The sequence below is a fragment of the Amblyraja radiata genome, chromosome 19, assembly GCF_010909765.2.
Source record: "Amblyraja radiata isolate CabotCenter1 chromosome 19, sAmbRad1.1.pri, whole genome shotgun sequence".
NCBI classification, from domain to species: Eukaryota; Metazoa; Chordata; class Chondrichthyes; order Rajiformes; family Rajidae; genus Amblyraja; species Amblyraja radiata.
In genome coordinates this window covers 41,736,575-41,752,602 of record NC_045974.1, presented here as the reverse complement: position 1 = coordinate 41,752,602, position 16,028 = coordinate 41,736,575, and the positions used below count along the sequence as shown (strand labels likewise).

Here is a 16,028-nt window from a genome sequence, read left to right as displayed (position 1 = left end):
GGTAATACCTTATTGTCACAAGAACCTTATAACAAGAGGAGTCAAGTATAGGAGCAAAGAAGTCCTCTGCAGTTGTAAAGGGCCCTAGTGGGACCACACTTGGAGTATTGTGTGCAGTTTTGGTCCCCTAATTTGAGGAAGGACATTCTTGCTATTGAGGGAGTGCAGCGTAGGTTTACAAGGGTAATTCCCGGGATGGCGGTACTGTCATATGCTGAGAGAATGGAGTGGCTGGGCTTGTATACTCTGGAGTTTAGAAGGATGAGAGGATATCTAATTGAAACATATAGGATTATTAAGGGTTTGGACACTCTAGAGGCAGGAAACGTGTTCCCGGTGTTGGGGGAGTTCAGAACCAGGGGCCACAATTTAAGAATAAGGGGTAAGCCATTTAGAACGGAGATGAGGAAACACTTTTTCACACAGAGTTGTGAGTGGAATTCTCTGCCTCAGAGGGCGGTGGAGGCCGGTTCTCTGGATACTTTCAAGAGAGAGCTAGATAGGGCTCTTAAAGATAGCGGAGTCAGGACATATGGGGAGAGGGCAGGAACGGGGTACTGATTGGGGATGATCAGCCATGATCACATTGAATGGCGGTGCTGGCTCGAAGGGCCGAATGGCCTACTCCTGCACCTGTTGTCTATTGTCTATCAACCAATTCCTCCTCTTAGATTACCTCTGAGGTTATGTAGACAGAAGTTGCTCCCATGTTACACTCGGTTCTGCAAATTATGTTGAACGTAGTGTGTAAAAAGGAACTGCAGATGCTGGTTTAAACCGAAGATTGACACAAAAAGCTGGAGTAACTTAGCGGGACAGTCTTCATCTCTGGATTGAAGGAATGGGTGACGTTTCGGGTCGAGACCCTTCAGACTGGTTAGGGATAAGGGAAACGAGAGATTATAGATGATAATTATAGATTTCATTCATTGAATGAAAGATATGCAAAGAAGTAACGATGATAAACGAAACAGGCCATTGTTAGCTGTTTACAGGGTGAAAATGAGAAGCTGGTGTGACTTGGGTTGGGGAGGGATAGAGAGGGAGAGAGAGGGAATGCCGGGGCTACCTGAAGTGAGAGAAATCAATATTCATACCACTGGGCTGTAAGCTGCCCAAGCGAAATATGAGATGCTGTTCCTCCAATTTGGTGTTTAGCCTCACTCTGACAATGGAGGAGACCTTGCTATTCGCTCGCGGTTAGAAACTCCGCGAAGCACTGCTCCAATAAATGTAACTTGAATTTAAGATTATACTCTGATAACAGATGGAATCAACAGAGAGAATCTGATCTTAACTTGAGAGAACAATAAAGTTGTCCAAACGACATCTTAAAACCATTAAATTGTAACGATATTCACCATTGTAGGCCACCGCATTTATGTCTTAGACCTGGAATGAATAACTGCAGAAATAGCGTTTTGAAAGCCTTCGAAATTTGTTACAGAATCCAACAGTAAAGGATCTTATTCGTTTTGGACTTCATGTTGGAAAAGGAATGGAATATCTTGCAAGCAAAAAGTTTGTTCATCGAGATCTTGCGGCAAGAAACTGCATGTAAGTAACAGAATGTTTAAGAAGGAACTGCAGATGCTGGAAAATCGAAGGTACACAAAAATGCTGGAGAAACTCAGCGGGTGCAGCGAAGGAAATAGGCAACCCAAGGGTTTTGGCCCGAAACGTTGCCTATTTCCTTCGCTCCATAGATGCTGCTGCACCCGCTGAGTTTCTCCAGCATTTTTGTGTACCTTTGTAAGTACCAGAAGTTGTAGTGACAGGTTTTAGTGTCAAGAGAATACCTGTCAAACATTATTGTGTCTAATCGTCACAACCCACGTGTGTTATTTAAAACCATTGACTCTGTTCTTAATGCCCCACAGCCTGTCTGTTTGGAAGCATCCTCTGAAATGTGCAATGACTTCCTGCACTTTTTCATTGATAAGGTTGTTACCATAAGGGCTCTCATTTCAGCTCCTGCCTCTGACCCCTCTGATTCTGTCCCATGCTTGGTGGTATTTGATAAGTTTGTGCCTGTGACATTGTCGCTTTTAGAGGATGTGGTTAGCCATATTAAGCCATCAGGTTCCCCTTGTGATGCTGTACCTCCTCATCTTTTTAAAGAGGTTTTCCCCAGTATAGGGCAGTCGGTTCTTGCCATTATTAACAGCAGTCTGTGTTCTGGAGTTGTCCCCGTAAGTTTTAAACATGCAGTAGTGCAAACCCTGCTTAAGAAACCTGGCCTGGATCAAACTGTATTGGCCAATTTTAGGCCCATCTCCAAGTGGCCTTTTATCTCTAAAATCTTGGAGAAAGTTGTTTATGCTCAGTTAAAACTTTTCCTGGACGAGCATAATATTCGGGAGGTTTTCCAGTCTGGGTTTAAAACTATGCATAGCACAGAGTCAGCATTGCTAAGGGTCTTTAATGACATTCTCCTAGCTAATGATTCTGGTGATTATGTGATTCTTGTCCTGCTGGACCTATCTGCTGCCTTTGATACAGTGGATCATGATATTTTAGTATCTCGGTTACAGCACCTAGTGGGCATTTGTGGTAGTGCCCTGGAATGGTTCAGATCTTATCTGGCAGACAGAACTATGTGTGTAAGCCTTGCTGGTTCTGAATCCTCCTCCGCTCCTCTGTCATATGGGGTTCCACAGGGCTCAATCTTAGGGGCCCTGCTTTTCTCACTGTACTTACTTCCTCTGGGTTCCATTCTTAGAAAGCATGGCATCTCTTTTCATTGTTATGCTGATGATAGTCAGATATATGTGCCGCTGAAGAAGAAAGATGCTTTCTCAGTCAAACCACTTCTGTTATGTCTTGATGACATTAAATCCTGGATGGCCCTAAACTTTTTAAATTTTAATGAAAAGAAAACAGAAGTGATAGTGTTTGGTCCCAATGGCTCCCGTGAACCTCCCCCTGTTGACTTGGGTCCCTTGGCACTGTATGTGAAGCCAACAGTTTTAAACTTGGGTTTTAAGATGGACAGTGATTTTAAATTAGATCGTCAAATAGGAGTGGTAGTTAAGTCCAGCTTCTTTCATTTAAGGCAGCTGGCAAAGGTGAAGCCCATTCTTGAGCGGCAGCATTTTGAAACAGTAATCCATGCTTTCATTACGTCTCGGCTGGATTACTGTAACGCACTTTATTTTGGAGTTAGCCAATCTTCCCTTGCACGTCTCCAGTTGGTTCAGAATGCTGCTGCTCGCCTTTTAACTGGAACACGTAAGAGGGAGCACATAACGCCAATTCTGGCCTCCCTCCACTGGCTGCCGGTGTACTTTAGAGTTCATTTTAAGATTCTTTTATTTGTTTTTAAATCTTTAAATGGTCTCGCCCCGCCTTACCTCTCTGAGCTGCTTCATCCCTACGCTCCTGCTCGGTGCCTCAGGTCAGCTGCTCCTGGAGGTACCGAGGTCTAAGCGGAAGCTCAGAGGGGATAGAGCCTTCTCTGTTGCTGCTCCCACATTATGGAACACTCTACCTTTGAACATTAGACAGGCACCTTCACTGTCCATCTTCAAAACTAGTCTTAAAATCCTTTTCTATTCCTTGGCTTTCGCCCCTGCATGAGACTTTGCTCCTGTTTTAGTGTTTCTATTGTTTTTTTATTGTTTTTACTGTCTTTTAATGTTTTTATTGTTTTGTTTTATGTTTATGATTAGTCATGTACAGCACTTTGTTGCAACAGTGGTTGTTTTTAAAGTGCTCTATAAATAAAGTTCAGTTCAGTTTTTCACCGTCTCAAGGATTTAGTCCTCGATAGTCACTTTAATTGCTGACCGTGGATCAGAATGTAATCTACACGCACCCACGAGCCCTCCATGAGACATTCAATGCCGTAGAAAGATAACTCTTCCTAAAACAGTCTCTTGATTAATAGTTTATTTATTGTAGTGGTACAATCAGCAAGATAATCATACAAACTTCTTCTTGCATAAATACATTTCAATCATGCTCGTGGTCATGCTCGTGCGTGGCCAAAAACTATGTCTATTCCTCGATCTTCTTCGAACTAAAATAAAAACCTTGGGAGTCTGCGCCAGAATCCTAACTGCAACCACGCCTCAGACTCCGTATAAACCACACCCACAGAATTACAGGCAGATAAAATGTAAAGATCACTGGTTATAGATGTAACATACTGAGTTAAGCTAATTGGCTACTACAGAAGTCAACATCTGGCTAGCACTTTGCATGTTGCATATAAATTAGTTGACTGAAACATGGCCTGCATCATTACAATAATCAAATGGTCATTTAAGTCTGAAGAAGGGTCTCGACCCGAAATGTCACCCTTTCCTTCTCTCCAGAGATGCTGCCTGTCCCGCTGAGTTTACTTCAGCATTTTGTGTCTATCGTTGGTTTAAACCGGCATCTGCAGTTCCTTCCAACACACTCGATGTTGGTAATAATTAAATAATCCATAAATAACCCGCAAATGTGCATCCCAATTTCTCCCGCGATGAAATGCTAGCTTTTATTTCTTCAGTATTATCCACCTGCTTGCCTAGTTGTCTTTGTTGATTCATATCTCGGGTCATTTTTTTCAATATGCTGGACTTCCTTTAAATATTCCTCCTTACTGTGCCATAGTTTTGCAGAGTGTTCCACAAATACTCCACTAAATATTGAAACGGTTTGGAATTGTAACTTTTCCTCTGGTAAAACATCACTAATGGATAACTTGCCCACACCCCGGCCAACATGTCCCAGCTACACCTCCCACCTGCCCACATTTGGTCCATATCCCTCCAAACCTGTCCTATCCATGTGCCTGTCTAACTGTTTCTTAAACGTTGGGATAGTCCCTGCCTCAACTACTTCCTCTGGCAGCTTGTTCCAAACACCAACCAACCTTTGTGTGAAAAAGTTACCCCCCAGATTCCTATTAAATCTTTTCCCCTTCACCTTGAACCTATGTCCTTTGTTTCTCAATTCCCCTACTCCGGGAAAGAGACTCTGTGTATCTACCTGGTCTATTCCTCTCATGGTTTTATACACCTCTATAATATCAACCCTCATCCACCTGTGCTCCAAGGAATAGAGACCCAGCCTAATCAACCTCTCCCTATAGTTTAGACCCTCTAGTCCTGGCAACATCCTCGTAAATCTTCTCTGTACCCTTTCCAATTTGATAACATCTTTCCTCTAACATAGTTGCCAGAACTCAACGCAATATTTTAAATGCGGTCTCACCAACGTCTTAAACAACTGCAACTTGACCTCCAAACTTCTTTACTCAATACTCTGATTGATTGAGGTCAATGCGCCAAAAGCCTTTTTAACCACCTTATCTACCTGCGACTCGACCTTCAAGGAACCATGCACCTGTACTCCTAGATCCCTCTGCTCTACAACACTCCCCAGAGCCCTGCCATTCACTGTGTAGGTCTGCCCATGTTAGACTTCCCAAAATGCAACATCTCACACTTCTCTATATTACATCCCATCAACCATTCCTCAGCCCACCTGGCCAATCGATCAAGATCCCGCTGCAATTATTCACATCCATCTTCACTATCTGCAAAACCACCCACTTTTGTATCATCAGCAAACTTGCTAATCTTGCTATGTAGGTTATCATCCAAATCATTGATGTAGATGACAAACAGTAACGGGCCCAGCACCAGACCCTGAGGCACACCACTAGTCACAGGCCTCCAGTCCGAGAAGCAACCTTCCACCATCAACCTCTGCTTCCTTCCATGAAGCCAATTTTCTATCCATTCAGCTATCTCTCCTTGGATCCCATGCGATCATGTCACTGAACATGGGTGGCACAGTGGCCTAGTGGTAGTGTTGCTGCCTAACAGCACTTGCATGACCTCCCATGACCCTGTCGGTTTTCTCCAAGATCTTTGGTTTCCTCCAACACTCCAAAGACGCATGGGTTGATATAAATGTAAATTGTCCCTAGTGTGTGCAGGATTGTGTAAGTGTACGGAGATCGCTGGTCTGCACGGACTCAGTGGGCCAAAGGGCCTGTTTCCGCACTGGATCTGTAAACTAAACTAAACACAGACTACAAATTAATAACTTCTAAATGTTCTAAACCTACCTGGGAAATAATTATTTTGGGGAATTTACGAAGAATTAATCAAATAAATAATTCTGTATATTAACAAGACTGAAACATATAACCACGAACTCATCATACATTTCTATGATATTTTACTCTAGGTTGGATGAAAACTACACTGTAAAAGTGGCTGATTTTGGGCTTGCAAGAGATATATACGAGAAGGAATATTACAGCATTAATAATAAAAGTGGTGCTAAATTGCCAGTGAAGTGGATGGCCCTGGAAAGTCTGCAGACCCAGAAATTTACAACCAAGTCTGATGTGGTAATGTATTATTTCACCACCCATATCTCAAACCCAGTGCAATGTAAATATGTTCTTTCAATGGATGCAGCATGGAAGAGTCATTCAAATCAGCTTTTTTTCTGGCTAATCATCAAAATTCATCACTTTTATTAATGCACAGTGTGACTGAGGGACACAATTGTTGAGTAGGTCAATGACAATATTGATGGGATTTTGACTTTGAAAATGTCTAAGACCAAAATACTGTTAAATATGAACAAGGTTTGCTTTCTAATCGGATTATCAAATAATAAATCTAATGTTTCTTGCATTTAGACTTTTTTTTCTTTTCGTTTCTATCCTGAAGATCAAATTGTCTTGCAATGACCGTTGTCCTTATGTAGAGTGCAACTTTTGGCAGGGGATACATGTTGTCAGTTACAAACTTAGGAGAGGCTTCAGAAACCTCTTTAATGATGTGTTGGCTCGATGGTGCCAGGGTCAAGTATGTCTCTTAGCAGGTGCAGAACATGCTGAAAGGGGCGAGTGAGCAGCTAAAAGTCGTTTTACTAACGACAAGGGTAACATAGAAACATAGAAAGTAGGTGCGAGAGTAGACCACCAGGTCCGTCGAGCCCGCACCGCCATTCGCTCATGGCTGAACACTAAACAGACACACTTACCCACAAACAGTAGACACAAGACACAGAACACAAGACACTACCCTCCCCTTTATACCGCTATCACCCCTCTCCACCCCAAAAACCTCGTGATCTCCTGGGAGAGGCAAAAAAACGGATAAAAACCCAGGTCCAATTCGGGAAAAAAATCCGGGAAATTCCTCTCCGACCCCAATCCAGGCGATCGACACTTGTCCAGGAGATCACTCAGGTCTTACTATACTAACCATACCTAGGTCCATATCCCTGCCCTCTCCCCGTAGCCCCTTATCCCCTTGGCAGCTAAAAAACCATCTATTTTAGTCTTAAATATATTTAAAGTTTCTGCTTCCACTGCTCCCTGGGGCAGTGAATTCCATAAATTAACCACCCTCTGGGTGAAGAAGTTCTTCCTCATCTCCGTTTTAAAAGAGCCCCCCCTTATTCTGCAACTATGTCCCCTAGTTCTAGTTTCCCCGATCATTGGGAACATCCTCGGTGCATCCACCCGATCAAGGCCCCTCACGATCTTATATGTTTCAATGAGATCGCCTCTCATTCTTCTAAACTCCAAAGAGTAGAGTTCCAGCCTACTTAACCTTTCCTCATATGTCAATCCCCTCATTGCAGGAATTAATCTTGTAAACCTTCGCTGCACTGCCTCCAGGGCTAGTACATCCTTTCTTAAGTATGGACCCCAGAACTGTACACAGTATTCCAAATGTGGTCTCACTAATACTGTGTACAGCTGCAGCAAGACCTCCGTGTTTTTATACTCAATCCCCCTAGCAATAAAGGCCAAAACTCCATTGGCCTTCCTGATTGCTTGCTGCACCTGCATACTAACTTTTAGTGATTCATGTACTAATACCCCTAGATCCCTTTGCGTTGCATTACAACGCAGCTCCTCCTCATTTAGAAAATAACTTGCCCTATCATTTTTTTTCCCAAAGTGAATGACTTCACATTTATTAGTATTAAACTTCATCTGCCAAGTTGTTGCCCACTCACCTAGCTTATCTATATCCTTTTGCAGACTCTTCCTATCCTCCTCATCCCCTACTTTTCCTCCCATTTTTGTATCGTCCGCAAATTTTGATATATTACACTTGGTTCCCTCCTCCAAATCATTTATATAAATTGTGAACAACTGGGGTCCCAGCACCGACCCTTGCGGAACCCCGCTAGTTACCGGTTGCCATCCCGAGTATGAACCATTTATCCCCACTCTCTGCTTCCTATTTGTTAGCCAATCCTCTACCCATGCTAATATATTACCCCCAATTCCATAATTTTTTATTTTTAGCAATAGTCTCTTATGTGGCACCTTGTCAAAAGCCTTTTGGAAGTCCAAGTATACCACATCCACCGGTTCCCCTTTATCCACCCGGGTTGTTACTTCCTCAAAGAATTCGAGCAGATTCGTTAAACAGGACTTCCCCTTCACAAAACCATGCTGGTTCTGTCCGATGAAGTCATGTTTATCCAAGTGCCCCGTTAGTGTTTCTTTAATAATTGTCTCTAACATTTTACCCACCACCGATGTTAGACTAACCGATCTATAGTTACCCGCTTTCTGTTTACTTCGTTTTTTAAATATAGGTGTTACATTGGCCATTTTCCGGGAGATGTGAAGTCCTGCAAATTTACGATATTGAGCAGAAAGTTGAAAAGCAGGACCTCTCGAGAGTCGAGAGTATTTAGAGTCACACAGCACGGAAACAGCCTCTGTGGCCCAACTTGCCCACATCGACCAACATGTCCCATCAACGCTAGTCCCACCAGTCTGCGTTTGGCCCATATCGCTCTAAACCTGTTCTATCCATCTATCTGTCTAAATGTTTCTAAAACGTTGCGATAGTACCTGCCTCAGCTACCTCCTCCGGTAGCTCATTCCATACACCACCACCCTTTGTGTGAAAAAGGTTACCCCTCAGGTTCTTATTAAATCTTTCTCCCCTCACCTTAAACCTATGTCTTCTGGTTCTCGAGTCTCCTACCCTGGGCAAGAAACTACCTGATCTATTCCTCTCATGATTTTATCCACCTCTATAAAATCACCCCTCATCCTCCTACGTTTCACGGAATAGAGTCCTAGCCTGTTCAACCTCTCCCTATACTGTAGTTCAAGCCCTGGCAACATCTTCATAAATATTCTTTGCATCCTTTCCAGCTTGACAACATCTTTCCTATGACATGGTGCCCAGAAATGAACACTATACTCTAAACGCGACCTCACCAGTGCCTTATACAACTGCGACATGACCTCCCAACTTCTATACTCAATGCTCTGACTGATGAGCCAAAAGCCTTTTTGATCACCTGTGGTGACACTGGGAGCATTTGGACTTGTGCATGTATAGGAAAAGTAGAGAGAGAAATGGGCCAAACGCAGGTAAATGAGACGGCATCAATGGGTCTCTTGGTTGACATAGGCCATAAGGCCTGCTTCCATGCTTCTTATGCTTTTTGTTATCCTCTGCAATTTAATTTTTTTTTCTAATCCATTTCATCCAAGGACCCCCAATGTTCTGTGTTTGTGGGAGCTGCTTTCATGGCCCAGACAAAGGACTGGGCTAAAAGTGTCAGCATTTCCATGCATGCAAACTGCAGGCACAGAGTGGCCCCCTAAACATGACCTATGACATCAGATAGATCATGGAGTTGTACAGCATGGAAACAGGCCAGTGGACCCAAATTGTATTTGCTAACCTATGCTAATCCTATTTGCCTGCATTAGGCCCAGATCCCTCAAACTCTGAAGAAGGGTCCCGACCCGAATCATAGCCTATACAGATATGCTGCTTGACACATGGAGTTACTCCAGCACTTTGTGTTTTACTCATGATTCCAGCATCTGCAGTTCCTTGTCCTTCCTCTCAATCTTTCCAATCCAGATACTAGTCCAAACATCTATTAAGCATGGTAATTGTGTACTCCACTACCACCTCCTCTGCCAGTACGTTCCATATAGCCATTACAATCTGTTTGAATAACTTGTTCCCCAGATTCCTTTCAAATCTTTCCCTTCTCACCTTAAACGTATGCCTTCTAGTTTTAGACTCTCCTTTTCTGGGAATAGGGACTGTAACTAACCAATTGCCTCTCTTGGTTTTATAAACCTCTACACAGTCACCCCTCAACCTACTTTGCACGAGGGAAAATAATCTCATCCTACAGAAGTTTAAAAACATACCTCCGGATTCAGAGACAGATTCTTCCCGGCTGTTATCAGGCAAATGAACCATCCTTTCACCGACTAGAGAGTGGTCCTGATCTACCATCTACCTCATTCAAGGTGGCACAGCGGTAAAGTTGCTGCCTTACACCAAAATGCAACGCCAGAGACCCGGGTTCGATCCCGACCACGGGCGCTGTCTGTATGGAGTTTGTATGTTCTTCCCGTGATCTACGTGGGTTTTCTCCGAGATCTTCGGTTTCCTCCCACACTCCAAAGACGTACAGGTTTGTAGGTTAATTGGCTTGGTTAATTAGCTTGATAAAAATGTAAAATTGTCCAAGTTGGCGATATGCAGAGTACTGCCCTGCTGACTACAAAATTCAGTAGACAATAGACAATAGGTGCAGGAGTAGACCATTTGGCCCTTCGAGCCAGCACCGCCATTCAATGTGATCATAGCTGATCATCCCCAATCAGTACCCCGTTCCTGCCATCTCCCCAGATCCCCTGACTCCGCTATCTTTAAGAGCCTTATCTAGCTCTCTCTTGAAAGCATCCAGAGAACCTGCCTCCACCTGCACTGAACATTATTTGTTTCATCTTGTATCTGTACACTGTGGTTTGGTTGTAATCATGGTTGAGGATCTTGATTGTAATGTATCATTTTCCCGCTGATTGGATAGCGTGCAACTACAAAGCATTTCACTGTACCTCGGTACACGTGCAATCCAGGCAACATCCCTTTGAATCTTTCCTGCACCCTCTCCCACTTAATCACATGCCGACCAGAACTGCACACAATACTCCAAATGCAGCTTAATGAATAACTGTACAACTGTAACATGGCATCTCACCTCCGACACTCAATGTCCCTCTGACCAAAATACCACGGTTATCTCTTCAACTCACCTGCTTTGCAAATCTTCCCATTCCTCTCAAGATGTCAAACCTCCCTTTGAATTTGAGTGTTCTGCTCTACAACTATCTCTGGACTATTCACAATGGCAGAGGTTTGTGCAAAACGTTGTGGATTATACATTGTCTGAATCTTGTGCAGTGGGCCAAGCCCAGACTTACCATAGATCGAATGTGGGCAGTGCACATTGGTTTAGGTATTTTAATTTAAACTGACAATCCCTCATCACCCCTGGGTTTTTTTGACCTGGGGCATCTTGGTCAACATGGACAAGTTGAGCCACAAGGCTGTATGTACCACGTTGCCTATCTAGGTGGTTTGCCTCAGATTGCAAATTCCCATTCTTATTTTCAAGTCCATCTAAGGTAAGGGTTACCAACCTGGGGTAAAGTAACCCCCGGGGGAAAAGTTCACCAACCCAGGGGGTAAATGTTGATTCTGGATTTGTACATATTTTTTCTCATTGACTGTCTGTTTGGTTCTGGCATATCTGTTCATCATTAGTTGTTCATAAATTAGTGAAATAACATTGTTATGTGCTATTAAAGTTGCCTGGGGTAAATGGGACGAAAAAGTTTGGGGACCCCTGATCTATGGACTCCGTCCTCTCTGTCGTTGTGCCCTCTGGCTGTTAACCCGCGGGTATCCTTGTGGTCCTTCATTTCTGGCCTCTGAAACATGCCTGGGTTTATTTGGTCCGTCACTGGCGACTGTACGTTTGATTGCCTGTGGATTTGTTACACACTCCCTCATTCTCCACCCATGCCTCTGCACTGTCAAAATGTACAGCTCTGTTTCTGGTCATCTTAGTTTCTTGGTTTCAAATTTCCTTCAGTAATGAAGTCCCGATAATGAAGAACTCGTATTGCAAACTTTGCATTGTTTTAAAAATCTGCACTTTGTAACCATAACGCATTGACACTATATTCTACGTTCCATATTTGTTCTCTTTGTACACCCTGGTGTATTGGTGTATGGCATAGTTGTACACCTCTAGCATAATTTGGCAGGATAAATGCAAAACCGTCTTTTCACTGTATTTCAGTACATGCGATAACAACAAACCACGACTAATAATGCACCAGTGATGGTCTTGGAAGGTTTTACTACATTGGAGACGCTACGTAAATGCATTTTCAAATTTCCAGCAACTGCAGTCTAGCTTTGGGACTAAATAAATGCAAATTGTTGATAGATAGCCATGATAGGAACATGATGAAAAATCCATTGAGTAGAAATTCATTCCCGGTTATGTCAGCACATTAACATTTAGTGTGAGCCTGCAAGATGTTAACACACCATATCAGACACTCGATACTGCTGACCAGAGCTGACCTAGACATCTATGCTAGTGCCCTTTAGAACATTGGACTATAGCTCTGTGTTTTTCAAAAAATAAGTATGGCGTTGTCATTTTTATTCTGCTGAGGAACTAAGATTTGAGAAAGGTGATCTATATTTTCCTTCAACAGTGGTCGTTTGGTGTTCTGCTGTGGGAGCTGATGACACGAGGAGCACCACCTTACCCCGATGTTGATTCATTTGATGTCACTGTTTACCTGTTACAGGGAAGGAGGTTGCTGCAACCTGAATACTGTCCCGATTCACTGTAAGTACATCATTCCGCAGTGTGCAATAATGCACGTCAGTGCTGAGAACTATATCTGCACTCTCCACCTTTCCCTTTTGCTCTACTTATATTAGTTCAGTTTAGAGATACAACACAGAAACAGGCCCTTCAGCCCACCGGGTCCGTGCCGACCAGCGATCCCTGCACATTAACACTATTCTACACCCATGAGGGCCAATTTTTACATTTACCAAGCCAATTAACCTACATCTTTGTGATGTGGGAGGAAGCCAAAGGTCTCGGAAAAAACCCACGCAGATCACGGGGAGAACGTACAAACTCCGTACAGGCAGCACCCGTAGCCGGGATTGAACCCGGGTCTCCAGTGCAGCATTCGCTGTAAGGCAGCAACTCTACCGTTGTGCCACTGTGACAGCCCATTTCATAACAAGAGGATTTCAGTATAGGAGTAAAGAGGTTCTTCTGCAGTTGTATAGGGCTCTGGTGAGACCACATCTGGAGTATTGCGTACAGTTTTGGTCTCCTAATTTGAGGAAGGACATCCTTGTGATTGAGGCAGTGCAGCGTAGGTTCACGAGATTGATCACTGGGATGGCGGGATTGTCATATGAGGAAAGATTGAAACGATTGGGCTTGTATTCACTGGAGTTTAGAAGGATGAGGGGGACATCTTATAGAAACATATAAAATTATAAAAGGACTGGACAAGCTAGATGCAGGAAAAATGTTCCCAATGTTGGGCGAGTCCAGAACCAGGGGCCACAGGATTAGAATAAAGGGGAGGCTATTTAAGACTGAGGTGAGAAAAAACATTTTCACCCAGAGAGTAGTGAATTTGTGGAATTCCTTGCCACAGAGGGCAGTGGAGGCCAAATCACTGGATGGATTTAAGAGAGAGTTAGATAGAGCTCTAGGTGCTAGTGGAGTCAAGGGATATGGGAAGAAGGCAGGGTTATTGATTGGGGACGATCAGCTATGATCGCAATGAATGGCGGTGCTGGCTCAAAGGGCTGAATGGCCTCCTCCTGCACTATTTTCTATGTATTTCAAACTTAAGTTTGACTTGAATGTATTCATGTACAGTATGATTTAATTCTATAACAAGCAAAACCAAGCTTTTCACTGTACCTCGGTACACTACAATAATAAACGTGACCCCTAACTTGAAAGGAGATGCCTCATATTTTGCATTCAGAAATTATTTATTAATTGTTGCTGTTCACTTATGTTGTAAGAAGCTTATTCAATATTCTTTTTTCATTGCAGATATGCAGTAATGCTGCAATGTTGGCACCCAAAACATGAAATCCGCCCAACGTTCTCTGAAATAGTTTCAAAACTGTCGTCAATAATTTCCACTTTCACTGGAGATCACCACATCGAGTTAAATACAACCTATGTAAACATAAACTGCAGAGTGCCCTATCCACCTGTATATTCATCTCAAGATCATTTGGACAGAGATGCTCAGGCGTGAACAAGGACACGTTTCTTTAAAGGATCTTTTATCAGCAGACAAATGCAGGACATGTTCCAGACTTTACAAAGGAGAAGCCCTGTATTAAATGTGCTGCCGGTTCAACGTGCCGAACCATTGACAACTACAGGACTGAGATAAATCGCAATTAAATATTGTAAAACTGTCTCTCATCATTGAGAAATAATGATGTCTGTTCTCATCCCCTCTTCCATGGAATGGGCCAAGAGTTCTCCTCGTACTTGACTTCCACTCCACCAATCTTTGCATTCAACGCATAATCATTCGCAATTTTTGCCGGCCCCAACGTGATCTCACCAAATCTTCCCCCATTTCTACCTTTCCATTGGACCACTCATTTTGTAACTCCCTGGACCACTCTTCCAATCCCCACTTCCACTCGACATCCCATGGCTGCTTGAGCAGATGCAGTGCCTGCCTATTCACCTCTTCACCTTCCACCATCCAGGGAACCAAGCTACCATTCTGGGTGAAGCAGCGACTCACTTGGACTCTTTCCAGTCTAGTCCACTGTATCCATTGTTCAGAATGTAGTGCCCTCTGCACTGGGGAAACCAGAAGCAGAATGGCAGATTGAACAGCAGAGCACTCTTGAGTGCCCTGCATGTTACGATTTAATTCTCAATCCCATTCCCTGTCCCATCTGCTGTCTGCAACCTCCTCCACTGCCACAGCAAGGCCAACGTAAGCTAGAACTACATCTTATCGTCCACCTGGGCACTTTACAGTCTTCTGGAATAAACAAAAAAATCTCCAAATTAAGGTAAATTGCTCATGTCAGTTTTCATTATCTTGTTCATTATCTTCATTACCTTTTTCTCACCCCGTTTATTTAGTGCCGTACTAATGGTCAGTACCTGTGCTCTTACTCGCTGCTCTGCCTCAACATATGGTCTGTTGACTTGTAAACCCTCCACGCCAGAACTGATGCAGAATCTACACCCAAAACACCAATCATCCTTTTGCTTCCACAGATGCTGCTCCACCCAATGAGTTCTTCCAGCAGTATGTTTGTGCTCCAGATGCCAAGATCTTATGCTTCCAACCCTCTACTCTAGCCCCTGGTCTGAATAAGGGTCACCAAAATGTTCACCAGTTTCTCTTTCCATAGATGCTGCTCGACTGATTGAGTTCTTATGGCATTTCGGTTTCATTTTGTCATTGTGAAAACCTGTTCATAGCTTCTGCTGTAAAAAAAAAAATGCTTTGTTGATTGCAGGAGAAAAAAAGTCATGATAAATTTAAAGAAAAATTCCATCCTGAAAAATTAATGGAGATTTCTATTTTTTTAATAATAGGTTTATTTTTAATTAATTAACCTCAATAGCAACATTAAAACTGGACCATTTTATCATTGCACATAAAACCTTTGAAATTGTTTTCTTAATTTCTTACATGGTCCGTGTACCAGTGTCAATGAAATACACTTGATCTTTCAGAATCACTGATATTGTCATTTCTTTTCAATTGAATCCAGTGAAAATAAGATGTTGAATTAATCACTGTGGTCGATGCAATAGCTGTTACTGCAATTTATTGTGTCTTGTATTAAATTATTAAAAACACAACTGTTGCTTTCAATGGGGAAAGTAGGCGTGAACAATGAACAAAGTCAGAGATTGAAAACAGACACAAAATGCTGGAGTAACTCAGCGGGACAGGCAGCATCTCTGAAGAGAAGGAATGGGTGATGTTTTGGGTCGAGGCCCTTCTTCAGCTGCCTGTCCTGCTGAGTTACTCCAGCATTTTGTGTCTTTGGTTTAAACCAGCATCTGAAGTTCCTTCCTACTCCTAAGGCATAGATTGCTTTTTTGGAAGCTCTGTGTATTTTACTTTGGAAGAAGTGAGTCAACATTAGCAACTGCCA

At 43.0% G+C, this 16,028-nt stretch overlaps 1 protein-coding gene across 2 annotated transcripts in view; it reads left to right on the top strand.

The window, feature by feature from the left end:
• Positions 1 to 15,729, top strand: part of met (MET proto-oncogene, receptor tyrosine kinase) — a 185,057-nt gene extending 169,328 nt beyond the window's left edge. For both annotated transcript variants that reach the window (XM_033038324.1, XM_033038323.1), the window contains 4 exons: positions 1,448 to 1,557; positions 6,190 to 6,355; positions 12,545 to 12,681; positions 13,930 to 15,729. In XM_033038324.1, coding sequence (XP_032894215.1) covers positions 1,448 to 1,557; positions 6,190 to 6,355; positions 12,545 to 12,681; positions 13,930 to 14,140 — 624 coding nt within the window. In that variant the 3' untranslated portion in view covers positions 14,141 to 15,729. The remainder of the gene's footprint in view (positions 1 to 1,447; positions 1,558 to 6,189; positions 6,356 to 12,544; positions 12,682 to 13,929) is intronic.
• Positions 15,730 to 16,028: the final 299 nt, after the last annotated feature.